At 39.0% G+C, this 26501-nt stretch overlaps 1 protein-coding gene across 2 annotated transcripts in view; it reads left to right on the forward strand.

The window, feature by feature from the left end:
• The first annotated feature begins 12638 nt into the window (after window positions 1–12638).
• The window catches only part of LOC311258878 (carboxyl-terminal PDZ ligand of neuronal nitric oxide synthase protein-like), a 218275-nt gene continuing 204412 nt past the window's right edge, over window positions 12639–26501 (forward strand). For both annotated transcript variants that reach the window (XM_084355548.1, XM_084355549.1), the window contains exons 1-2: window positions 12639–13099; window positions 13518–13589. In XM_084355548.1, coding sequence (XP_084211674.1) covers window positions 12995–13099; window positions 13518–13589 — 177 coding nt within the window. In that variant the 5' untranslated portion in view covers window positions 12639–12994. The remainder of the gene's footprint in view (window positions 13100–13517; window positions 13590–26501) is intronic.

A 26501-nucleotide genomic window follows, 5' to 3' on the forward strand; every position in this document is an offset into this window, starting at 1 on the left:
GTTCTGAAGTGGATAAAAATCATTAATATTTATAATTATTATTACTATTAATAACTTTTTACATGTTGCACTATAAAGGGTGACACATTGTCAGACTGGTGTTCATGATTATTATAAAGGCTTTGTGTGTAAAACAACAGTTGACATAATTCCATCACAATTTTCACATTCAGTTAGTTTAAAGATTTTGAAATAATTAATGAGTGAAATGGTAAAATATTTATTTAATATTTTACAGCTTTGTTCGCTGTATGGTAATAAACCATACAGCGACTGACTTCCAAAGATATCTGAATGTACCAGATTATATCAGAGGTGCAAATGTGTTACTGTTACTGATCTAGTGAATACTTTTCTTCCAAACCTTTAACATTTCATTTAGTCATATTTGCTGTCATTTTAGTATTTAGCTTTCAGACTCAACTGAATGAAACTGTATTCGTTGGCAGTTTTTGATGGAGTCATTCAGAGGATCTCCTGGCAGATTTAGAAATAATTTGATTTGAATGTTAAATTCATTAGTGAAGGTCTTCTGAGGACATTTGCCCACAGACTTCTTCAGTTGTTTGAAAATCATGTCCAACAAGGACTAGTGAGGAGGGGAAACTCAGATAGAAAAAACTGAACTACCTTTTTAAGGGGGTCATCTTAATTTGCTGAGTCACGTTCTGATGACTTTTTGAGGGACTCTTCATGAGGTACTTGTCTCAAGTGCTGATGCTCTGACCTTTTTAGAAGACCGATATCTGCTGTGCTTAACACTGGGGTGGGGGGATCGATCCAGAAATATCAATACTACCAATATTTTGTTGATAGATTCGAACGTGAACTGGATCGATATAAAGCCATCAGTTTCTGTTTTCTACATTGTGCTAATTTATTTATATGTTTCGTCTGGCATGCAGTGATGGCTGAATGCAAGAGGAGCGTAGTTTGGAGCTATTTTCCAGCTGTAAGTGAAAACATTGAGAACTGTGATGTGTGTAGGAAAGCTGTTCACTACTGTGGCAACACAGAACACGGAGCTGCAGCAGAGAAGAAAGGAGGAGGTGGAGGGAAATGCTTCATCAGCACCCAGACCCCCGACACTGAGACAGAGTTCACTGGCAGAGAGGCAGGAAATATATCCAGGTATATACAGTAAAATATGTTTTAGTCAAACTGATTAAATATAGCATATCATATTCAGACATCCAAATAATATATTGAGCCCATTGGAACTTGTTACCTAAATGAATTATTTTAATGAAACTGAAAAATATAATATATCTCAAACCTGAAATATGAAAACGGCGGAATATAGTAACCTTTTTAAATATAAAAGTTTATAATTATTATTATTATTACATATTATATTATATTGTATGTATGCACTTTTTACTTTACATTGATACAATAAATATTTTTGTTATTTGTCTTTAAAAGCTGTCCTGTGTTTTCATAATAAAAAAGTATCGGTATCTGCGATGTTTGCCTTGAATAAGTCGGTATGGGATCGAATGGTCTCGGTATGGCCTCATATCATCCCAGCACTTAATTCCATCACCCTTTTAGCACCCATTAACATTATATTAAGGTGGTTTGTTACTGAAAAGATAAATGATGTTAACTCGAGTTTAAGAAATGAATAGCTCTGACAATTTCCCTCTGGCTGCCACCTCCATACTGGCACGATTATATGACAAAATATTAGCAATTAAAAACTGTCGGATTATATTTTAATAAAGGAAAGAGCTCGGTTAAGACCCGCACACGGACAGGGGGGTCTGATGTTCTGCGAGTAATAATAGCTCAAAATACATCAAGGAAATTCCTCCTCTATTTCCGTACACGATGGTACAGATCAGGTATTCCCTCCTTCTCAGTTCCACATCTGGCTCGCTGTGATCGTATAGTGGTCATTACTCTGCGTTGTGGCCGCAGCAACCCCGGTTCGAATCCGGGTCACGGCAGGATTTTGAAGCCCACCACGGCTCCCTGACAATGTCCCCAACCCAAGTCATATGATACAATGTCAGTCCGTCTTCATTAAGTCACAGCTGGTGATATACAATCACAATAAAACCCTACACTAGCAGACGAAGTTGACGTTAATAGGTAGTTTTATACTTTTGTTCCAAAAGGGAAATACTGTAGGTTTAACTGTGCCACATTTAACTAGTGGACTTAGTAAGAGTTACTAGAAAGTAACTCAACCAAAAGGCTTTAGTGAACCTGCTTTTCAAGATTCAAGATTAGAGACTTAATTTAAACAGGCTATCCTTATGCAACCAGGATGGTACAATGAAATGATAGCTGTAGTCCATTCATGCTGAAAAAGAAAAAGCTAAATGATTACACATGGATGAATAACTGATAAAACATAAGAATAGAAATGTAATTAAATCAAATTAAAGAGTAAAATATTATTGGTCCCTTTACTAGCTTGCCTTCCCTTCACAAGCTCGCCGTGATCGTATAGTGGTGAGTACTCTGCGTTGTGGCCGCAGCAACCCCGGTTCGAATCCGGGTCACGGCAGGTTTTGAAGTCCACCACGGCTCCCTGACAATGTCCTCAACCCAAGTCATGTAATAAAATGTCAGTCCGCCTCTATAAGTCACAGCTGCTGACACACAATTACAATAAAACCGTACAGCAGCAGACATGTGGCCAGTTTTATACTTTTGCTCCAAAAGGGAAATACTGTAGGTTTAACTGTGCCACATTTAGTGGACTTATTAAGAGTTACTAAAAGAGAAAACCAATAATTGTAGGCCTAAAAACTGAGGCAAGCTACCCAACATATCCAGAAGGATTTACATTCAGCAGCACATTAAATATTAAAATATATCATGAATATTAATACTAAGATTCTACATAGGACTTTACAGCAATATTACTACTTTTACATGAGTAAAGGACTTAGAAATGTTTTCCACCACACAGTATTGTAAATCAAGCACATTACATAAACTGAGATTTGATGGAGCAAATGAAATAATGAGTGTCAGTCCTGACAACAGATTGCAAAGCAACTCAACACAGCCAATGAATTATCATGACAACTCCTCAGTAATCACAACTTTATGTGGCAATGTGACAACAGCTGACAATGCACCATTTGAACAGAAAGAGAAAAATAATAAGATTTTTTTTGTTTTTTATTTAAAGTGGCACAGTGGAAGCTTGCTTACAGCTTCAACTTTACTTTTTACATCACATAATAATAATAATTCTGTGAGGAAAGTTGGTATTTATGGCAGGACTGCCATTCAAACACCACTTTGATCTAAAGACAACCAATACAGGCTTTATTGAACCTGCTTTTCAAGATTCAAGATTAGAGACTAAATTTAAACAGGCTATTGTTATGCAACCAGGATGGTGCAATGAAATGATAGCTGTAGTCCATTTATGCAAAATGGATGAATAACTGATAAAACATAAGAATAGAAATGTATTTAAATTAACTTGAAGAGATAATAAAAAACAAATTTGGTTGTGTTATAGTGTAGTCCACAAGAATAAAGGCACAGTAGGGTGTAAAAACATTGATGATGTTCCAGTTTTCGATACACACCTCTGGTTCATGACACACAGGATGACATGGAAAAACAAATCCATGACCACCCTCCGGAAGGTACAGTAACTCAAAAAAAGGAGAATTGGAGTGTGTCTGTGCTTTACAGACAGTATGAGAAAATAAAGGAAATACAAATATATCTGTTGACTCAAACAAATGAGTCAACAGAGTCAAGAGTACTGGGAAATGGAAACAAAAGAGAAATCCCCAGGGACACTCAGTCTGTAGTGGGGTTGATAAACTGGTTTCACGGTGCACTGTTGGACTGAAGTTGATGGTTATCATATGTAACTGCTTAAAACCGGATTGATACTGTGAAACCGTGAGTTTTTCTGAGATGGTTAGTCCTCAGTATAGTACAAAGCCTTTGCAAGTGCATGGCTGGCACAGGGTGTCTTGCTTACTTACCTAAAGTCCAGGTTTGGTCCGTCTTACTGCCACTAAACACACAACAAAAGAAAACAACAGCAACAAGTTTCAGTGTCCGGTCCTGCTGTGTGTGTCTCAATCAATCGATTAGTGTGTGTGCAGACACATCTTATCAAGACTTTTCTTCTCACCCGTTATATCGGACACAAAATGAATCACACCTCTTGCCCTCGGTAGGTTTACTGCAGTGTGTTAGGCATCGGGCTGAGTCGAGAGGTCCACAACAGAGGAGCATTGCTGTGATTTGTAGAGACAGTTTCATAGGCTTGTAAAGGCTGGAGCACACAAAGTGCTCGGCAGACTGAGAGAATGTGAAACAGTTCAGGGGAAGAACAAACCTATTGGACCTCAGTCTCCAGGGGAAGCTAGCTGAATACAAATTCATTTACTCTTCTATAAAAGAGTGCTCTGGCTGCCAGGCAACAAAGTGACACATTTTTTACTGTTGCACAACACAGAATGAACCAAGACAAAGAAAACTTGATCACAGGGTAGCAGCAGCTCACACAGCAAGTGTCGTATAGCACTCTTGACATTGGTCTCTGAATGTGATTAATTAAATGCAGTACAACAGAGATGTTTATAAAAGTAGTTAAAGAGATGAGCCCTTGTCTATAAGCCCTTGAAAATATACATCATCACTGCTACTTAAATGGTATTTCTACATGCAGAAAGATAAATGTATTATATACTGTATTCACACTGTAAAATAATAAGACATAGCAGTCAAGAAAGAGGATAATCTATGAAATTGTATATTAAATCTGATAGGATAGAAATAAAATTATATTGTGCAGTTTCCCAAAATGCTTCTGTCAGACAGTTTCACCCATCCTAACCGTAGACGTCATTCACACTGAGAATAAGTAATTTCTGTCTTAGGTGAAGCAACATCACATAAGCAGATCATCTTGGTCAGAAGTTGAAGTGTTCTGCAATTCATAATGTGTCCACATGGTGTCACCCTTACTTCTGCTCTCCCTCCAAAGCTATGCCTCGTCTGTCTGCATCAGAGTCATGACTGAAACATATTTGTGTAAGAAAAATGTTATTTTTACTTTCATTCTTGAATAAAGCAGTGACAAGTATCTAGTGTCTAGTACTTTGTTCTTTAACTAAATACCCACACAACTTTCCCACAAGACATTCCCCATCAGCCACAGCTGAACCTGTGTTTAACTAAGAGGATGATGATTGGGGTAAATGTTACCTGCTGAAAATCAGGATGTTACCGTTGTTATTGTGAGCATGTTCTCACAAGCTGCTTGCGTGGCTGTAGGCTCTCATGCTGGGCTCCAAACACCTTAGTTACAATTCAAACATTTCCAACCCTTCTCCTAGAAAAGGTACAAAGGAAGATCTGAATTCCTATTTGTAAACTCAAGGCAAATCCATGTACCATGACTTCATGAGGGAGCAGTTGCCGGACATGACGTGACGCAAAAATGGCAACACATATGGGTGAGGGGTCAGGATGTTTTTGTAGTCTACAGTATTTGTATTCGGCTAGTGAATGGAATATTAACTTGTTTCCAAGAATAGAAGTGCCATAAAATAAAATGTGTGATGGTTTCTGTTACCTTGTGTGTCCTTTTTGCTCGTCTTTCTCATTTGTATACACAAGGATGTGTACTCTTAACAAAGATACATCATTATTTAACAAAGTTTTGTGTTAACTTTTGGCTTTGCGCACCTGGAATGTTTGGAGGTTGGAAATCGAAAATTTCAAGAAGGAAAAGTCCAACCTCTGATTTGACTGGAACGCAGAATTAGTCTTTAATGTTTTGGCTGATCCAGTAAGTCCCTGATAAACTTTGTCATACTTACTTTATCTATCTAGAAAACCAAGCAGCATACTTTAGATACTGAAAGTGTTCCATGCACTTTCATATGATAAACAGAGCCTCAAAATAGTGTAAATATTCACTGCAACAAAATAAGTGTAGAAGGCAAAGGTTTCTCTGACTTCTGAAAGATAATTACGGGGCCTTGTGGAGTCATTGTAAGCCTAATTCAATCAAACATCTATATGAAGGATCCTCTTTTCCAAACTTCTAAGCCATCTAAAGTCATTAAACATCTCCATATAGCGTTAATTACATTACCAAAGAGGAATACCCAAATGATTACTGTACTGAACATGCTCCATTTTGAATGTATACTCAGCTTTCCCTCCACAAACATGACAAAGAGTCATTCAAGTGCAGTCCAAGCACATTAATTAATCAACGCTGGGTGGTAAGAGCCTTGTATGTGCACAGATAATGGATTTTGTTGGCTTTGTTTGCGTATCAGAGGCCGATTAAATCTGTGTGAGTGTGAGTGTGAATATTCCATGTTGTAACACAGTTTCAGGCACAATTAGAAATGTATTGTTGCCATCATTTGTCGCACTGCTTCTTCTCTTGTCTGTCTTCTTCGCTGAAACTCTCAGAGGAGTAGTGGATCTGCTCCTGTAGTTGTGTGCCCCACATTCTGTGAAAATGGCCATTATTAATTCAGCTTAAGAGGCCCTCAAGATGTGTGAGGATCTGCATGTGTGTGCATTGACGTGTATGTGTATTTGTGTGCGTAGGCAGTCAATTTGTGCGTGTGTGTGTGTGCGCTTGCTGAGATACATGCCAGAGAGAGGGAGAGAGCATCTAGGCCTTGGGGCTCCTGCTGACACACTGACCTCACACTGAGGTCTCACGCTCACAATGGAGTTGGCACCAGAAAAAAACCAAAGCTCTTTTTTTCACACTGAAACATGAAGCTGGTGTGTTCAGATTAATCAACTCAAAAGAACATTTTGAGAAGTTCAGTTTTTTGATCCGAAAATCAAGGAAAAGAGTTTGATGCTGATTTCTGCGTAAATAGTCTCACGCTGTGTCCAAAATCATCCCTTATACACAATATACTGCATTACATTTACTGTTCACCATTTTTTTCATGAGTGTAAACGTGGTCACGACATTAGATCCAAAAAATTCTTAACTCTATGTGCCTGCTGAAGCAAAATGACCAAGTCATTTTGACCAAAATGACATTTTGCTAGCTTTACTTCACCCTAGCAGTCCTCTTCTTTCATGTGACACGTCACTACAGTCCTTGACATGTTGCCATCTCCAACTATCAATACATGGAATAGTGCAAAACATTTCCACTGTAATAAAATACGCAATATGAATGTGTATCGTGCTGTTCATGTGTGAAAACCTTCTCTCCATGGCAGTACAGAAGCTCCACAGAGTACTTTAACTATTCACAAATACTCTTCTTGATTTCTTTTTGATAGCAACCCTAAATCATTGGTGGTTATGGGGGAATACGACGCTTTGAATAGTAACAAATTTGGCGCAGCATCTCATGTTGGCCTTCAGAGGATTCTGTAACATTTTGATTTGAAAATCTCTGACCTTGACAACAAAGCCTGTATGTGTCATACGTATCATGGGAACATTTGTACAGTACTTCTCATATCAAGTTGACATTACATGTATGAGCTGAGACTGTCATTTCAAGAGGTGGAGGGGATGGTGACATTATTACTGCCGGGCAAGAAGGCTGCTAAGAGAGAGACGACTGATTGAGACGGCATTTCAGAATTTGTAAATGCAAAACCACTGGATATTTTTAAAGAGACATCAGGATATATTCCAGCCATGTTTGCAACAACAAACCAGTATATTTGTGACTTTCCAGCGTGTTTGTGGCAACAGAACCAGGTAAGCCAAAACATGACCTTTTCCAAAGCCTAGCCAAGTCATTTTTGTCCCTAAACCTAACCAGACCATCAGCACAGCGCTGAAATTGAAAGATGCCCCTAAAGAAACATGAAGTTACTACATAAAGAAATGTAAATTTCAACATATCCATGACCAACATTTATTCTTGCAATTGAATTGCACCAACTCCATGTGGCTATAAAAAGGACACTGTTGTACACAGCAACACATGGTGCTACCCTCCTCCCTTCACCCTGTTATTCGATTTTTGCCTGATCTTATTTCTTTGACTGTGAAGCACTTTGTCAGTGGTGTCTATGAAAGGTGTTATTTAAACAACCTTTGCTTGCTTTCTTGCTTCCCTGTCACCTAAATGAATCCAACCCAGGGACACTACAATCTGATTATTTAAGTGTACTGGATGAATAGGCTGAAAAATTCAATACATAGACTGCACTGCAGATGTTTTTCTACAAAAAACATACAGCACAGTATTTCATAAGAATACTTGATAAGATGCTATAATCACTGGAATATTCTGCTTTGAATGAAAGCGAATAATGCATTTCTTTGGAGCCCAGTCGCCAGACTAAAATGTTGGCAGTTAATATTTCTCCGTCTACCATATTGACATTTGTACAATACGTGTAATATCACATTTACAACACATGATAATGACCTGACATTCATATCAGGAAAGTGGAGGGGATTGTGGTGGAGTTACAACTAGGGGTGGTTCAACATGTGTAAGCGTGACACCACTGCATATTTTTAAGGAGACGTCAGGATAACTTCCAGCCGTGTTGGGACATCTCCAGAATTTTTTTGTGTTGACCGAGACAGGTATTTTAAGCCAAAACATGATCTTTGCCAAACCTAAACCATGTGTTTTTTGTGTCTAATCTAACCAGATGATAAACACAGCATTGTCCCAGCATAAATTTGATCACTAAAACTACAGAAAGGTTGAAACATAAAGAAATGTAAAGTTTGAATACATCAATATCAATACATTGCAACTGGGTTGCACCCAAATTTGAGGGTATGTGGACACTATCAAAAATGTTGTGCTTATGCGTCTTGTAAACACAGACACCTGTGAACACCAGCTTCAAAACTGCAACCAACACTTCATTTTCTGCACCACTTGTTCTGTTCAGTTTCTTTCCCATAAAGCACTGGGCAAGAGGAGGTGTACACCCTTGATAGAAGGCTAATGTCAGGTCTCACACAGTTCACCTCAAACAGTTATAATTTTACCGCCTGAGGGCAAACACATCATTACATCTGACGTGTCTGATACCTGTAACACCCAGTGTCTTATGTAGGATTACTGGTGTTGTGTAGGAATAAAGGGCACGCAGGGCAAGGTTTGCCCAACTTGTAAAAAGCTTTGGTGGAGAGAGGCTACAGTATTGCAGCCCTGTGAAAGCCTTATATGTTGCCTTTTGGCTTTTAAGTGGAACCCTGCTGTTATTGTACATTGATCTCCAAAACCTGCTTCATGTCGGGAGCATATGCCTTAAAAGCCAAAGCCCTAATCAACAGATCAACATGTATTTGAAGACCTGGCAGGGATTAGGTTGCTCTCTATCCTTTTTAGAGAGCCTTTAGAGCATGCGGTCCCTCAGAGGGGAACTGGTTGTGTTCAGCATTAATTCCTCATGCAGAGACAGCAGCTGTTAATGTCTGCCATCAAGCTGTTTTGTTGTCATGAGAGCAAGGTGGTCATGACCTCGGGGACTTTTAAAGAAAAAAAGTGTTAAGCAGCAGTTTTTTTTAATGGAGATATCCTTCAAAATCCTGCTTATATAACTAAGTTAAGCGAATATGAATGCTGCCTGGGCCTAAATGTAACAACGTAATCAACAGAATAAATGTTGGCTAATTAAATTTCAGCAAAACCACAGCAAACTCAGTTTTGGTCACCAGTAAAAAAAAAAGCTGGAAATATCCCAAAGTGTCCCAAAATATCCTGCTGTGTGACTCAAACTGCGGCCGGCCGTTAACGTGCCATGTTTGGTACAAATGTCAACCTTGGATGTATCTGTGGTTTGTAGAAATGTTGACTAGTAACATTATATCCTGGTGACTGGGTTGAATTTTTTTTAAAACTTAAAGCTTGGAGAAATTTCTAATCTTTCTGTTCAAAGAAGCATCACCAAGGCAGCTTTAAAAAATAAATAAATGAAGGGATTACTTTTGATGAATGATGATGAGGTTTGCAGTTGACAGTAAACAGTGACGCAGGATGATAATTTGGAAAGGAGGACTGAATGGTACGTGACAAAATTTGCGTTTGCATAGCAGATGCCACTTTTGAGCCCATAACACTCCAGAGTAAATCGTATGCAACATCATCCTGCTACCCTACGAGCCCTCAGGACACCATTAGCAGCAGTGCTTCATATATTTCCAAAGAGGTGGTGAGAATAAAATTACTGCTGCCCCACTTCCTCTTCCCTCCCCGCCTGGGACCACCTTTGGGGTAGCGCTGCATGTTTACTCCCAGGATGACACAGATGGTGTGTGCATTATACAATATGACAACTGCATTAAACATGAATGCAGCTCTACTGACCACATATGACTGTGGTTTATGTAAGGTCTCTAGCACTGGAGACGCTCTTATTCCAGATGCTGGAACAGAATGTGTGGAGGATGCTCAGTGTGAAGGATCTTTTGTAAATGATCAACAACGCCAGCACATTACCATTGTACATCTCCTTAACTGGCAACATTAACTGAATGTTTTACCAGATTGTGTTTAGACTGATAATATTTTTGATGCTTTTGACTAAAGCTACTTTTTGGATCTTCAATATGTTCTGACTCATACTGATGCAATTATGAACCATCCATTCCATTATGAAATGATGTTAATGGACCTGCAGGTGGCTAAACGCTCCTCTCCTCTATTAATCCATTTGAATTTTGTATAAATATACTTGTTTTAACCTATGGGACCTTTCTGCTATTTCGCTTTACATACAGCAATAAAAAGAAATCCTTATTTTTTAACATTTCATTTTAGAACTAAGGATAAATTCAAAGGTGAAGCTTTAGATGTTATGATTCTGTCCTCCCTCACATGTTTGGTTATTAAAGCTGCCTATCCAATGTTCAGCTTGTGGAATGACGCAAAAAGGCAAACATAGTAGGCTGATGAAATTCAGAGATTCAAAGGTATAAATCAAGAGGTGGCCAGAATTCAAATGCAGCTCCAAAACATGTAGGGCCAGATTATTGTCAGATCTCACTCTGTGAATTGATCATTTATTTTGACCAAACCGGAGGTGATTGTGGAAGAGGCAAAGAATTCATTTTATGTTGAGTTTTTATAAAATGGGTTTTACGATTAGTTTAAGTGGCAATTTAGCTCATCTTGGTCTCTGTAAAAGAGAGAAACTTGAATTCAGACAGTTTACAGTTGTATTTTTCTGTTTAGTGAGGAAAATAGGTGTAAGAATATCTCCTTGTTTAGTTTATTTCATTAACTTACTAGACTAAGTAGCAAACTTGTTGTTTTTACATGTCCAAGCTAGAAGTATGAGGGCTATCAGACTCATTGCCTCTTGATGTACAAAGTGGTATTATGAGGCAGGCCGGCTTGGGGCTAGCTGGTTAGCATGCTAACTTAGAAATCTCTGCAACACAGTACATAGACATGTTTAAAGGTACAATATGTAAGAAATGGCCAGCTGTAAAATTAATACTCAAAACAATTAGGGGGCAGCATATCACTAGAGTAACCTCTCACTGCGGCTTACAATAGCTGCTGTTGGCTAGTTAGCTCAGTTAGCCATGCAGTTGGCAGTCTGGACTGGGAGCTTGAAGCTCAAGGGGAGTGTTGGCGTTAACACCGCTAGCACAGGAGCTTTGGACTGGCACGAGCTGGGGCTAGCTGGTTAGCATGCTAACTTCAATGAATATCTCCCCAGCAGAATACATAGACATCATAACATCATAACAATTATTCATTCACATTCTGGTGATTATTGGTGTTATTTTTGTTAATGTTTTCAACTAAAATTCTTACACATTGCACCTTTAGTATAACATCAACACTGTTGTTTCTTCACACTTTGTTGATTATGTTCATGTTTTGAATGTTTTCACTAAAATACTGGCTACAATATAATGGCTTATATACTGTCTTATAAGATAAAGCCCCTCTTTGTAATGGAATCAATAAAATGGGGAGAATGTATTTCTGCTTTAACTCCAAAGGGGTACGATGTTTATCTTTGGCAGCTTTTGTTCACTTATTTTCATGTTATTATGAGCAATGACTCATGCACAAAATTATGAATATAGCTCCCGTTTATTTAATTAAGTGGCTCAATTTAAAATGTGCCAATGAAAGACAAACTGAAAGAGAGAAATCACATTACTTCTCATTCTTATAGTTTCATCTATTATGATAATTCCACATGGCCACTAGTTGGTAGCCTTGCCCCTTTTATTGTATTCAGAGGCAGAGGTTTGGGATTACTACACACCAGTCCCATCTGTGAAGTTAATTTTATATTCTCATTGGAACAGATTGGATTAGAGTAAAATTCATAGGGTGTAAATTACCATCTGACATACAATGCTTTCTTCAGCCAAATGAGGCAATTCCTCTTGCATTAGCCATCAGGTCATTTATTTTCTTAATGTGCATTTTGCAAGTTAGTATATCACCTCTGTTCATAACAAAGACAACCTTTACAGAGTAGTAATGTGTAAATACAGGAAGACACACCACTCCAGTGTGTGTGTGTGTGTGTGTGCGTGTGTGTGTGCGTGTGTGTGTGTGGAGGGTATGAGTGAGGACAGGGGGGCAGGTACCAGACTCTGAGCCCCTCCTCCACAGAGCCACGGTGCGCCTCTGTTCCAATGGAAACAGGTGGGATTCCCGGACTCCTCCAATCACACCCTCCCTCCGTGCGGGGGGAGAGCCCAGGGCAGGAGGCAGGACCCAACCAAGTTCCACACTCACCACGGGAAAAAGTCGGGAAACACATCTGTCCCCGCATGTCGCTGTTCCTGGTGGCCTACGTGTGTTTTTAAAGCTATTATCGTGATTTTTTTCCCACCGGAGCGCTGGTGGAGTAGTTGCCGCCACTTGGCCGCTGTTGAGGGCGGTGTAGGAGCACTGCAATGCCGGGACGCTTCGCTGTGATGGAGAACATGTACTAACCGGATTTGGGATTGTTTTCTTCTTGGATTACTTTGCCTGTTCAACTGACCTGTTTCGTTTTCCGTTGATATTCTCTTCTGGCAGTGTGGAGTAGTAGTTTAACACTGAAAATGCCTGGAAAAACCAAATATAACCTCGTTGATGATGGGCATGATTTGAGGATCCCGTTGCACAACGAGGAAGCGTTCCAGCATGGGATCAACTTCGAGGCAAAGGTAAATTCAAGCAACTGTACAGTGGAGATAGCTAAGTTAGTCGTTAACGTCTTATTCTCACGGTACGCAGGTTTTGTTTTCGAGTGTTGTCTTCATTAGCCAACGTGTCTAAAAACCCAAACGTGTAGTAACTCTGTACTTCTCTGTAAATGGGTGAGGAAAACTAATAGTTAAAGAAAAGTAATATTTTTCACCGTAACTGAAATCACGTTGGCCGACATGCTTGAGACCGGTTTGGCTAGCTTGTAACGTTAAATCAAGTTGTTGGCTAAGTCATTGAGAGACTGAAGTTGCGCAGAGTTCATTATTCCCTCCAAAGGACACTTGAGCCGTTTCAGGAAATAAAAATCATAAATGAATACTGTCTGTTGTTACATTAATGTGTTGTACCTGTCGCATTGTGCCCTCCTGACAACAGTACATCGGCAGTCTGGATGTCGCGCGGCCGAGCAGCCGAGTGGAGATTGTGGCCGCGATGAGGAGAATACGGGTGAGTGGAAGCTGAACGAAACTCCTTTTCAAATCTGGCAAATTTTCACATTCTTGCTCATCAGCTAATGCGCATGTCTGGAAGAATAAGACACAAGATGTTTTCAGGATTACCTGTGTTTCACTGCTTCATTCGGCATATGTATGCTTGACTAAACGGCAATTTATATCAGGAAAGCGAAAACTTTTTTGATTTGGTTTGCTGTCCGCCTTTGATGGAAGACTGTGGGAATGTGATCGGAATAAGTCATGTGAAATGAAACATGACTGAAGTGCTTGCGGTTTTGTTTTTTATTTCTGATGCCGAATTGAAGAGACCATTTGCCCATTAGCCCTGATAGAGAAAATTACCCTGTTGAATTGTGAATTGTGCGTATATATATGTATATATATGTATGCTAAAATGCACGGATTGATGATTTGAATAATGGTTGGATTGAAGCCCCAGATAATTGTGTGACAAGTCACCAAAATGAGGCACAAAGTGGTGTGTAACAGATAATTGGACACACTGACTACAGTGTTAATCATTTACTCATATACAGTATGAAGTTTGGAAAGCACCTTGGAGTGTAAACGTGCAGACTGTATTGTCCTGGACGTGGCTTGCCAGGCAGAAGGTTTGGTCTCCCATGTGCTCCATCACTGTTTTGAAGTCTCCTTTGAAGCAATGCATTGGAGTGTGATCCCCCTGGCTCCCCCCTTCCCTCTTTCCGCTGTGTAAACCGAAGATTTACAGCTTTTTCAGCTCCAGAAAGTAGACTTAATCTTAATCAGTGTGTCTGCCAGCTTGGCAGCAGTTGGCTTAGCAGCCTAATATAGGTTGTGCCAGTGGTGTAGAGAGGTATTTCAGGATTATGGTGATGACTTGTAGGTGTGCTGGGATTAATCGATGATTCTGTCCAAACCACACACGCACAAGCTCACACACACAGTTATACAGGCAGCAACAGGCCGTTGTATTTTGTTATCTGATGATTTTAAAGGAGTTTGATGATAAAACAGGATCAAATTGACGGTTTTATAGAAGGAATGCACTATTAGTTGACTTCTCCGGACATTCGTATTGCATGTAATAGCAGCACCATTGGCAGTCTGAATGCAGACATTATCTGCATGTTGTAATGTGATGAAGCTCAATCCAGCAGGGCACCAGACACTCTTATTCAATATCCAGTCAGTTGAGCATAAGGTGCAAAATGTTCTTTTCATTGCTCTTTTCTGAGGAGTGACCTGCTCCTATAAAGTGGACCTCCCAGTGTGCTGCCATGGCAGCTGTTGTTGTTGGCAGGAAAACAGGCTGTGGTTTGGCTCCTTCAGTGTGAAAATGGTTTAACACTGGTTGGACAACACAATGGAGGGAAACCACAGGTATCTAACTTGGAAGGGAGGTCACTCTGGGAAGCATGGGACTCTGAACGCATTTGTTTTACTTGGGCAGCAAGTAAGCCAAAAGCAACCTTAACTGAATGATGAAAACCTTAACGAATTAGCAAACTTGTTAAGGAAATTAACATTGATTAACCCAATAGACTTCAAGACTAGTAGCAGTTTTACGTTAGATAATTGATTAATAAATGCTTATATTATCTGCAAATTCTGAGTTAGATACCATGTTGTGTTTTTATTCTGATTCAGAATAAGATTCTACCTATGGATTCCCTCTGTTATTGAATGCTTATTGAGTAAGAAAAGAAACCAAAATATGTTGAAAGCAGAAACAACCTTTATTATTTATATGTCGTATTTTATGAGGTATTCTGTGATAATCTTTCATTTAAAGGTCAAGTAAAGCAAAACATATAACCTCAATTTATATGCCCCATTAGTTTCTACTTGAATTTTACACAAAAAATGGCTATTTCTGTGGCATTATGACGACAATCAGACATCAAAATTGCTCCATGCTTACACTATAGTGTGGTTCCACCATGATACATGGAATGTAGGCAGAGGTTGTTCGGATACTTTTTTCCATCCAAGTACCTATTCTGTTAATTAAACTTTGCTTATTGGTTGATACGAAGATCATATCCAATACCAGCGCGTTACTACTAACCCTGTATGGATGCGTAGGAATTTGACGATCTGAGAATGAGACTCAAAAATCTATCTTTCTTTGGAATTGCTCTTAATATTTGCCTACATAATGTTGCTTGAATTGTCCATCTTAATGCACACACACTGACTTGCCTCGCCATCCTTTACTCATCAAATAAAAGAGAAATGACCCACACTTCAACCCACAAAGCAACATTACAGGAACAAACAACAGTATCGTGGTAACTGGTAGTGTCTTTGGCAACTTATATGAGGAAAAAAATACCGCATCCATGTGTGGAAAAGTGTCTGTCATCCTGTCTGCACTGACTCTTCGTCACATTTCTGCCCAAAAAAAAGCGTCTGTCCCCGGCAGTGAGGGCCAGGCGGCTCCTGCGGTTGAATGGTGGTGATTATGTGACGCGATTCAGAGCAAAAAACTTAACTCACCGTGTCTTTGTCACCTTCCACTATTGTGTTGTTGTAGTTACTGTCGCTGGAAAATAATATTGAAAAAAATCACCTCTTTTGGTTCTGCAGTGCCGGCATGCTGTATGAAATGACAAGCTGGAGCGGCTTTAAGCTGGTTGCTTGGTTCAGTGTGAACAAACAAAAGTGGCATAAAGGCCAGCCTTCGTTGTGGCGATAATGTGGCGATAATGCAGAGTCTCTGTGTGAAAAGGGCTACAGATACTACTAACCCTTATTGATGTTTTGTTTTTGATGTGAAACTGGAAGTTGCATACAGGTATACAGGATGCTGCTGGGAAATGGCAAGACCCCATTTCTAGTAAATAAAGAACGTGGTATCGGATTGTGAATAAACTTGTGTACTATTTTAGGCAGTATCAGAGGTATTTTCTATACTGGTATTGGTATTGGTATAGGCAATTTTCTATGATTTCCACATTTGAGTTTGGTGTTTAACCAAAACAATGTGAATCAGTATTATAGTTTTAATGTATGTTGGACTAAAGCAACAAAGAGAGGCTTTAGTTAGAGAAGTGATTGTTTGCACTCTCGAAACTGCAGGATGATTTTACTGTGACGCAAATACAGAAAGTGCTTGTTGACAGCGCATCGTAAAAGCACAGATCAGAGGCTTCTGCTCCATCTGTTGAATGAGCAGGAATATTCAGCTACATCAAAACAATGACACCATATATTACAGTACACACAGGAAAACTTTTCCATACACAGGCTTTTACTCAACCTCTAAAAGTAAAATAGAAAGAACCAGAAAACTAGAAAGCCTCTCCACAACTCACACGTTCAGTCACTATAAGGGGTTTGCATTCAGTCTTGCAGTCTTGCATCTGGCTGAAGCTTAATGTAGCCACAGAAAGTTTTCTTTTAATTCTTCAAAAACTCAAGCCTGACGCTGCTTTTTGCTGCATCAAGCTGAATCTTCGCTTACTATTTTCAAAGTCCTTCAGGGACACTGAAGCACGGAAAGAATCGTCTAGCTTCTGGTTTGCGCTTTCATGTAACTTTTGATGCCTTGTGGGGTTCCTGAAAGAAAGTTTAGTGGAGTGATGCTCCCCACAGTTTCTGCTCATTTCCAAGATTTCTATCAGCTTCTCTTTCTGCACAGTCAGGCAGAGCTATGCTGGTTGCCGGGCAACCGTTTGATGTATGGTGTCATTGTTCATTGTGTGCATGAGTCACCTGTAAGGCAGTAGCTGATAACAAACTAATGACACGGCAAAGCAGGAAATAGCCACCTACAGTGGAGCGCTACGGGATCTGCTGTAGTTTGACACTCTTGTCGCTCACACACACACTGATATACACACACACACATTGCGTTGTGCATGTTATTCTTGAATGATTAATTACTCTTCCTCGAAAATAAATAGGGTAACAAAGTTTATCACAAATGGAAAAACAGTCTGAGCTCCACTCAGTAAAACTCCCCCGCCAGCAGAAAAATGTATTTGTATAAAGTTTCTATTACTAGTTAATCAAGTGCATCTGAATTATATACATTTTTAGATTTTTAAAACTGCAGCTCAAGATTATTTTCATAAATTGATTATTTGATCTTTTTTGGTTATTTGACAAATTGATTAATTGGTTAGTCAGAGAAAAGCAAAAATGCAAATCGCATCTTTTAAAAGAATCCTTCAAGCTGGCAATGTGAAACATTTCTGCTTGATTAATTACTTAAAAGATGACTTGATTAACAAAATAGTTGATTAATTTTCTCACAAAAAAATGGATCTGATTGATTGGTCGGTCAGTGATTTCAGTCGTAGTTCTGTCCTCCATGTTATGGCTGTGAAACATTTGTCGATGAATAATATAAAGCATGGACTGAATTCTTGCTTTAGAAAGAGAGAACAACCACTATAAAACCATCTTATCACACTTTTGTTCTCGCTGTCAGATGAAGTCCACACTGTGATGAACATGCTGTTTATTATAAAGGTCCTCTATAAATTACATTTATTAATATCATCATCTGGCAACGTCTGGTAGCAGCTTATCTGGTTAAAAGGAGAGGAGACCTTTACAGTGAATTAAAGGGATTAACTTCTCATTAATCTGTCTTTGCTGGGTTCACTGACCGTAGGAAGATTGAGCAGCATGTGGTGAGAAGATTAGATGTGTCGGAGGAGACGTCTGAGGAGACTGAAAGAGTACGCCGGTGGTGCTCGAGTGGGGAAAAAGAGAGAAATAGAAATGATTTGTCCGTCCCTCCAGCTGCCCAGCTTTTAACAGTGTGGACCTGGACCTTTGTGTGTTTACCAAGCAGCTGACGGGCATCTTTTTAACACCAATTAACTGATGGTGAGAAAACACAGTGGAAGATCATTCATCTGGGTTTCACTGTACACTTGAGTGTGTTTAATGGTGCATCATTGGAGCTTAATAACATGAACGGAGTCAGTGAAGTGGCTGGTTGGGAGCTGTGATGTGTACAGTGTTGACCTGTGTCAGGTTGTGTGGTGCTTCTGTTGTGGCTCTGTTGTCTCACCCACATAACACTGGTACAGCTGTATGATAAGGACAAAGTATCAGGGCCATGTACATGTAAACAGTGAATAGTTTGCTGTATATAATAGTTTCACTGTAAAAGGTTTTAACATGAACGGAGTCATTTAAATGGCTGGTTGGGAGTAATAAGGATAAAATCCTCTTATGATATACTCACTGATTAATCAACTGATAGTTTCAGCTCCAATCACAATGTTGACATACATCTTTAAAACATAAATATTCTGTAAATTAAATTGCTAAAACTTATAAAAAAACAATTGAGAATGTTAATTGGGTGATCAAATGCATAACATAAATATCTGACAAATCAGTGTATTTTATCATGACACAATCCTAAAAAACCTAATTCATATGCATATAAAATGTCAAAAATAATAATAAATGACCATGCTTGTTTTTCTATCCAGTTTTGAAAATGCCTTAGGTTTAAGGTAATAATGGTGACTAACACATTTAGTCTCATTGACAGTTATTATTGAGCCAAATTTGATACTTTATTCAATTTTATTGTTTAGCCATTTTTATGGTTGCAAGTGGAGTCAGTTTTAATTAAACCTTCCTGCACTTGGCCTGTTACAATTATTTATGTGCTGTTTGTTCTTTTATGGCCAAAAACTGAAAAAAGAGGTGACAGCTTCTTCTGTAACCTTCTGTGTTTACAGAGCATATGATATTGTCGCATATCGATCACAAACCCCTGAATTGAATTAAACTGAAATCATATCGTGGCAGAGTTTGTGATATCAACGAATATTGCATCAATGTCAAAGGAATCGATGTGATATCATCTTGTGATGAAACTGGTGATATACACCCCTAATAGTTCACACCTCTCCCCTCATGGCTTTCTGTGATATTCATAATGGAATCCTTATTTATGCCCTGACAAGGATGTTTTAATATAGAACCAATGGGTGCATTGGAAATGACACATCATCTCAAAAATGAGAAAAACAGGAGAAATAAATGAGGTAGAAAGATGATAATGACCAAGGTAAGGTTTAAGTGACATCATTAATATGTAACACCTATGGTGTTGTTTATTTTGCCCATTGTCTCACATTTCTGCTTTTTAATTGGTGGCGGCTGGAGTTGACCTGCCTCAGTTTGATTGACATTAACAAGATAAAGAAGCTCAACGCCTGTCCAATTTATCCACCCTCATTAATATATGTGCCTCCCAGCAGAGATGTCTTGCATTAAGAAAGACCTCCCAACACTCTGTTACCACTTTTTAATGCTGCTGTTGAATGCATTGCATTTTTTCTTTACGTCATGATAAATGCATTTCTTCAGCACACAGCTCTGTCGTACTCTACAGCCTTGTATGAATATTCACCACAACAAGGACATAAAATGAGAACTCTCTATGATGGGCATTTGTTTAATAATGGAAATCGATTTTTTTTCCTCTGGTGTATAAGGTACATGCTTTATTTATTTATTATTCTACAACACAAGGTTGTATAACCTTTTTGGTGAATGAATTAGTGAATACTGAGTCATAAAAATTTTACGTTTTTATGTTGTAAAGCGGAGGATGAGTTCAGGAGTCTCACAGCCTGAGGAAAGAAGCTGCTTTCTAGTCTGGTGGTATGGCAACGGTTACTTGTGTATCACTTGTCAGACGGCAGCAGGGAGAACAGGCTTTGGCTAGGGTTGGAAGTTAGTTGTTTATTTTCAGGCCTTGGCTGGACAATAAAGTTGTAAGGTTACACTGCAACATGGCTATCTTGCATTGAATTGTGGGCAAATACTAGGCTAACGTTACTTGTATATGTTGGGAGAATGAAGATATGTTGGAGGGCGGCAGAAATCAGTTGCAAGTGATAAAGACGGATCCAGTATTTGGAAAGCAGACATTTGGGCACATTTTGAATTTGCTGGGAAGCACCAACTGGACAAGAAGTATGCTGTGTGAAAATGTGCCTCACAACAATTAAATACTTTGGTAAAACCACAAGTTTGAGGAGTCACATTAGCCGTTATCATCCTGAACCAGCGTCTGCAACCAATACAGTGAGCTCAGCTTGTTGTTATGTTTGGATTTGGATTTGTGTTTTGTTTTTGTGATGTTTATAGGGCTGCACCTAACAATAATTTTTTTATTGATTTAAACTATCATTTTTTCGATGTATCTTACTTTTATTACTCAAGTCATGTAACAGATTTACCCAAAATAACAATTAAACTTGTAATTTATATTTCAATATTTTTTTCAATCATCTTCAATCATCAACAAACAAATATGACAAAGAATACACTGCAGGGCGTTATTCCCAAACAAAAAAAAGCCCAGTCTTACTGGTAATCTGTGTAATCCTAATATATATTACATTTGGGTGGGGACAAAAAGTAAACATGACTTTATACACGCTGCAGTGTCCAGTCACATAAGCTAGTTATCAGCAGGACATGTTATTTAGCATGGGTAAATACTACAGAGGGAACACAACAGACATTTCTCTGTGTAGCGTTAAGCTTGACTTTCACTTTGGTTCCGTCTTGTCCCCCAGTTTAAAACACAATAATGGTCTGCCTCATCCTTGTTGTTTACTGTTTGCGGGTTAAATAAAGGATACATAATACACACAAAGAAGTCTTATTAAGATTGAAAATCTCTTTCAAGAAAGTCCTGGCCAAGAAAACATTTTGATGAAAAAGTAATTTAATAATGAGGATTTGATTCATTGAGATGCATTTAGAATTGTGCATTCGAATCTATGATATGCGGATGCTAATCTAATCTAATCTTAAAGCTAGTGAAGATTCACACCTCTATGTTTAGGGCGGCTGATGAGCCCTTCTCTCCCAGGCTGATTTCCCGGACATCCTGTAATGCTTCCAGTCAGGATGGTTTCTATCGCTCATCTGTACAATAACTTGGAACAGGGATTTTGCACTCTCAAGTTTCCTTAATTACAGTCGCTTCTGGGCAATCCTTTCTTATTTTCGCAAAAAGTAGATGGCACGTAGAAAGTTGTACAGTAAGTAATTTACTGTAAAACTCACTGAAAAGTGGTGTCATCAATTTCACAGGTGTTCCAGCAGAAAAAAAGTGTCTTTGAAGAAGCAGCATTTTCTGTGAAATATATCCACAGCCACAATTCATGTGGCTGAAAACCAAACGGGAACTCAGCCAAACCCAGTTCATTAAAAGCTTGGCAAACTTAGCTGCCGTTCTCCATACATGCCTGTGTACAGTCAGCTCTCACCACAGTAACAGTAGAGCAGCAGCTCTGTCTGTTTAACACATCTGAGCAACAGTAAATCACTCCCTGAAGAATAACGCTGCAGACGTAACACTGTGATGTCAGGTCAAAGGAACCTCACTCATGTTTATACCTGTCATCTGTCACACACACACACACACACACACACACACACACACACACACACACACACACACACACACACACACCCACACACACACACACACACACACACACACACACACAAACACAGTTTATTTAATCACATTATAAACCATGAGATAAATCGTCTGCAGGTAGAGGAGTGTAAAGCTCACTGACCTGTTGGAGGGTTTTTCTGTTACACACTCAGTATAATTTTTTGTTCTTGACTTATGTAGCTCTTTGCCATTTCCTTTTTAAGTGGATAATACTTTGAATGAAGGTGCCTTTCAATTAGAACTAGAGAAGTTATTCATTCCCTGAATTAAATATTGTTCACTGACCCCATCCAGCAGGGGCTCTGTGCACTTTTTGTGAGGTGGTGCCTAAAATTGCTTGAATAAGTGGGTCACTTTTAAGTTTTGAACTGAAGTTGATAATGGCGTCATTTGAGTTTATCTACTGATCCACTTGTTGACACAAGAAAGAGGCTTATCAACAGAATTTGTCTGATTGGTTAATGAAATGATGTTTGCTCGTATAAAGGCGTGGGTGCTTTACGGATCCAACTTTCCAACTTTCATACACTTGAAATCTTCTCAGGATTTGCTTTTTTCCCCTGACATGGTAATGGACTGCACTGATTAAAGTCATTGTACAGTGTGATCTATCAATCAGTTAAGGCTGCAACTAACCATTTTTTTCACATGGATTAACCTCATTTATGGTTAATTGTTTGATTTAGAAAAACACTAGAGAAGGTAAAAAAATGTCCACATAATTAGAGGCCAAGATGATAAATGCAGATGTCCTGTTAAGGGATGTTCCTAACAACTAATTTCCTTGATGTTAAATTGAAGTTTAAGCTTAGACTATGTCTAAGTCTGTCTAAGTTGAATAGGAAAGTATGACATTTTAAAATAATGTCAATGTTACAGCGACAGGTTCAACGTGCAAATCAAACAAGCTATTGTAAAATAAATGATGCTACTTATTATGATTCTAGAGAATCCTCTGCTTTGTTGTCAAACCCTTAACAACATAGCAATGACCTTATAAAGGTGTCGAGCTTGTGCTTTCCATGTGGACTGTGACAGACACCATAAGCACAAAACGGCTGATGGAAAAACAGACAATGGAAAAAGTGGAGAATGGGTCATATCGCATGAAAGTTAAAAGTCTGGGGAATTCAAAAAGAAATCATTTTAACCATGTGTGACTTCACTGGAAAACAGAAGAAATGAATCCTATTCAAAATTAAATTTAGACAATAAACAAACAAATTGGAAAATTGGTCTTGTGAGTCAATGCTGCCTTATTCAGAAGTGTCACTTCTAGAGGCATAAAAACAAAGAGGGCAGCCTTGCACTGCATCTCACAGAAGTAACTGGAGGCCAGGAGCATCTGCTAGTCTGAAAAGGTTATCACCACATTTTTCAGACTTGGATAAAACCATCTTCAAGCATGAATTCAGGGAATGGTGATGGCGGAGTTTGTCCGGGGGAAGATGCTCATGGATTTTTCTTCCTGAATAAAATATATGTTTGTCCTCCTCCCTGCTGTTTTGAAACTGTTAAGGTTCTTTAGAACTTTGTTTTATGCGTGAATATCTTAAGAGCATTTTAAAGCATCTCTTTGTGTTGTTCAAACCCTTTCTCTTTTCTGCCTTGAGCGCAGAGATATTGTTCAGAGGCCATTTTCTCACTTAAGGTCACAGTTGAAAGTTCAAACAGTGAGCTAATAATGACCAGTGCATGGCTCGTTACCCTCACTCCATTTACTCCTGCTCCTCCTCAACTTCCGATTTTCTGCACTGAAGGGGATTGGATTTGTGGATCAATTGAGCATGATGGGTATTTGTGTAGATCATATTAATGTGTTATTCAGCACTTGCTCAATGTCACTTTTATCTATACAGTTGGCTCTTCCTCCTGTACTGACTTCTTGTCAGTGAAGTGCTCAAGAGGCTGGCTGTAAATCCAAGCCGAGTGTATTTGAAATGTGGCTAATGCTTAACTAGCTTTATTGTTCACCAGATAGTAAATGGGTCGGTGAGCTACTGACTATTCAGAAATGGCATCTCTACTGCCCAATAGAGTGTGAGTCAAAGTGTTTGAAACTGTTTTATTTAGCTACCAATAAATTGGTTGCCAATTACAAGATGCATTATAAAAATAACTAATAACTAAGGACAAAACTATGCAAGCAGGCTTACTTATTAAGGTCAAGTAACTCAGTTGTACACAGAATAATGATTTAATTAACTGTAGAGGTGCAAAGATTTGGTCTGATTCAGTTCTGTTATGAATCAGAAATTGGTTTTAACATTGAAGGTGCAAATACATTAAAATGCGGTCCCCTGGATCAATCTAAAAGTACTTTGAAGCTGATGGCCCAATCTTGGAGTTACTTATCAGTTTACTGAAGCTTTGCTGCTAACTCTGCACAGCGTATCTACTCTCGTTTAAGGTTAAGAGTCAAAGCAAGACTCTTGCATTACTTCATGAAAGTCACGTAATCGTACTCTTGCGTGCAAGGGAAAAACAAGAACATGTCCGACATCGCTGACATGGTTTACAGTGAGCCATCAAATCTAAAATGTAAAATTTGGATGCCATTTGGATTTGCTAAGAAAGAAAGTAAATTGGGCAAACGCCTGGCTAATTGTAAGGGTTGTAGAACGGCGATTAAGTATACTGGTAGCACAATAGGTCTAAACACTTCTCTGGTGAGATGGCATTGTGAAACGTATGTGGATGCCTGTACAGCTTGCAGAAGCAAGAAAACGCGAGACAAACACACAGAAATTAAACATGTTTTACAGCCACAAGTTAGCCACAGCTGAGTAAGGTCAAAGGTAATCTAAAACCCCTTTCCACTGGTCAGAAATCCCACTTTAAACCCACTAAGATCTGGCTTTTTTGTGCAACTGGAATGTGTAAACTCTGCATTTACACCCGGGTCAACTGACCCTGCAATAGACATAGGTTTTTATCACCTTGGCTCGGCTTTGATTGAAATGTAAGACCCGGGTGAACACTCTAAATTCCACCGCACGAAATGACAGCACATTATCAACATCTGGTGGTGGTGCGTAAATAAGGAAGACTTTAGGATGTGGTCTATAAAGAACGTTGCACTGGATACAATGTTGGAGGTAGAGCCCTGTTCATTCCTATGAAAGCTGCTCAGTGGTGTTTTGAAGCCAAAAAACCTCTGCTTCCTGGCTATGGAAATACCTGCATCGCCAACCGAGCCGGCTCACTTCCTGTTTAGCGCCTGGCTGACTTGAAGGGGGTTAAAATAATTTAACCATGTGTTTCTTCTAGACTTTCCAAATGTTATTTGACCGACTGGCTCAAATTATGATAGTGAAAAGAGTAATTTTGCCAGGCCTGTGACGCTCAAAATAATTTATCCACCGTTTTACAGATGCTTCTTTTACAATGGCTCTATTGTTGTTTTCTTTTCTGTAATAACTGTTTCCGGCGCATTCGTGACGTGAAACCTGACGTCAGTGGCGTCAGTGACACTTCAGATAAAAAGCACAGATAGACTGCCTTGCCTGCGGGAAGTGGGAATGGGGTCAATAGGTGATTTTTAGTGGGTTGACCTGTGTTTAAAAAAACCCTGTGTAGACCCGTGTAATTTGTGGTGGAAAAGCGGTATACGGTAATTCTCATCACTGCCAAAGAAAGGCACCTGGACATGGTGGCATGGATTTCAGAATGTCAGCAGGTCTTTTTTGTATGTGGTAGCAAAAATAACAATGACATGTTATTCTGACTTCATGCATTTGTTTCTTCGTGCGCCATGAAGTAACAAAAAACCCTTGGGATTACCTGGTCTTTTAAGTGTTTCAGATATACTTCTTTAAAGACCAGGGAATTCAAAGTATTTTTTTTATTAAAAGTTAATGACTGTGAATGTATCAGATCGCGTCATGTTGCATCGAATCAAATCTGATTTGACTGCTAGTATCTGTGATTTCTTTCTTTTATCACCACCTAGAGCTCCTGACTTTAGGTGAGGGTTGGAATGTACATCAACCTGCAAATTGGGAGCTTCACCTTCAGGCTCAGTTCCTTCATCACCATAATGACAACATATATGCTAACGTATGCTGGCTAACGCAACCCTTAGGGTCGATTGAGAATTATTTTGAAAACTGCTACCACAGAAAAAATGTCAGACTGAAACAGAGAGAAGTAACAAAAAGGCAAATCAGTTTGAATTTCAAGCTACTCTCATCCTTTTGCAACGATTTGTGTGTATGTTTCTTGCAATATTTGTATGTACACACATAAACTGTATTACCACACACACACACACACACACACACCCTGCCTGGTTTCCCCAGTAAAGTTCAGGACTTTAAATCAAGCTTTAATACATTTCTCTCCTGGCTGGTCGCTTTCCACCACAGCTTTATGTTTTTCTCTGTGAATTCCCTTCATCTTGCCCTGTATCTCTCTTCTCTCCAATCTCACCTTTTCTCTCCCTTTCCATCACCTTTT

This window comes from Pagrus pagrus (assembly GCF_965226575.1).
Source record: "Pagrus pagrus genome assembly, chromosome: 6".
Classification (NCBI taxonomy): Eukaryota; Metazoa; Chordata; class Actinopteri; order Spariformes; family Sparidae; genus Pagrus; species Pagrus pagrus.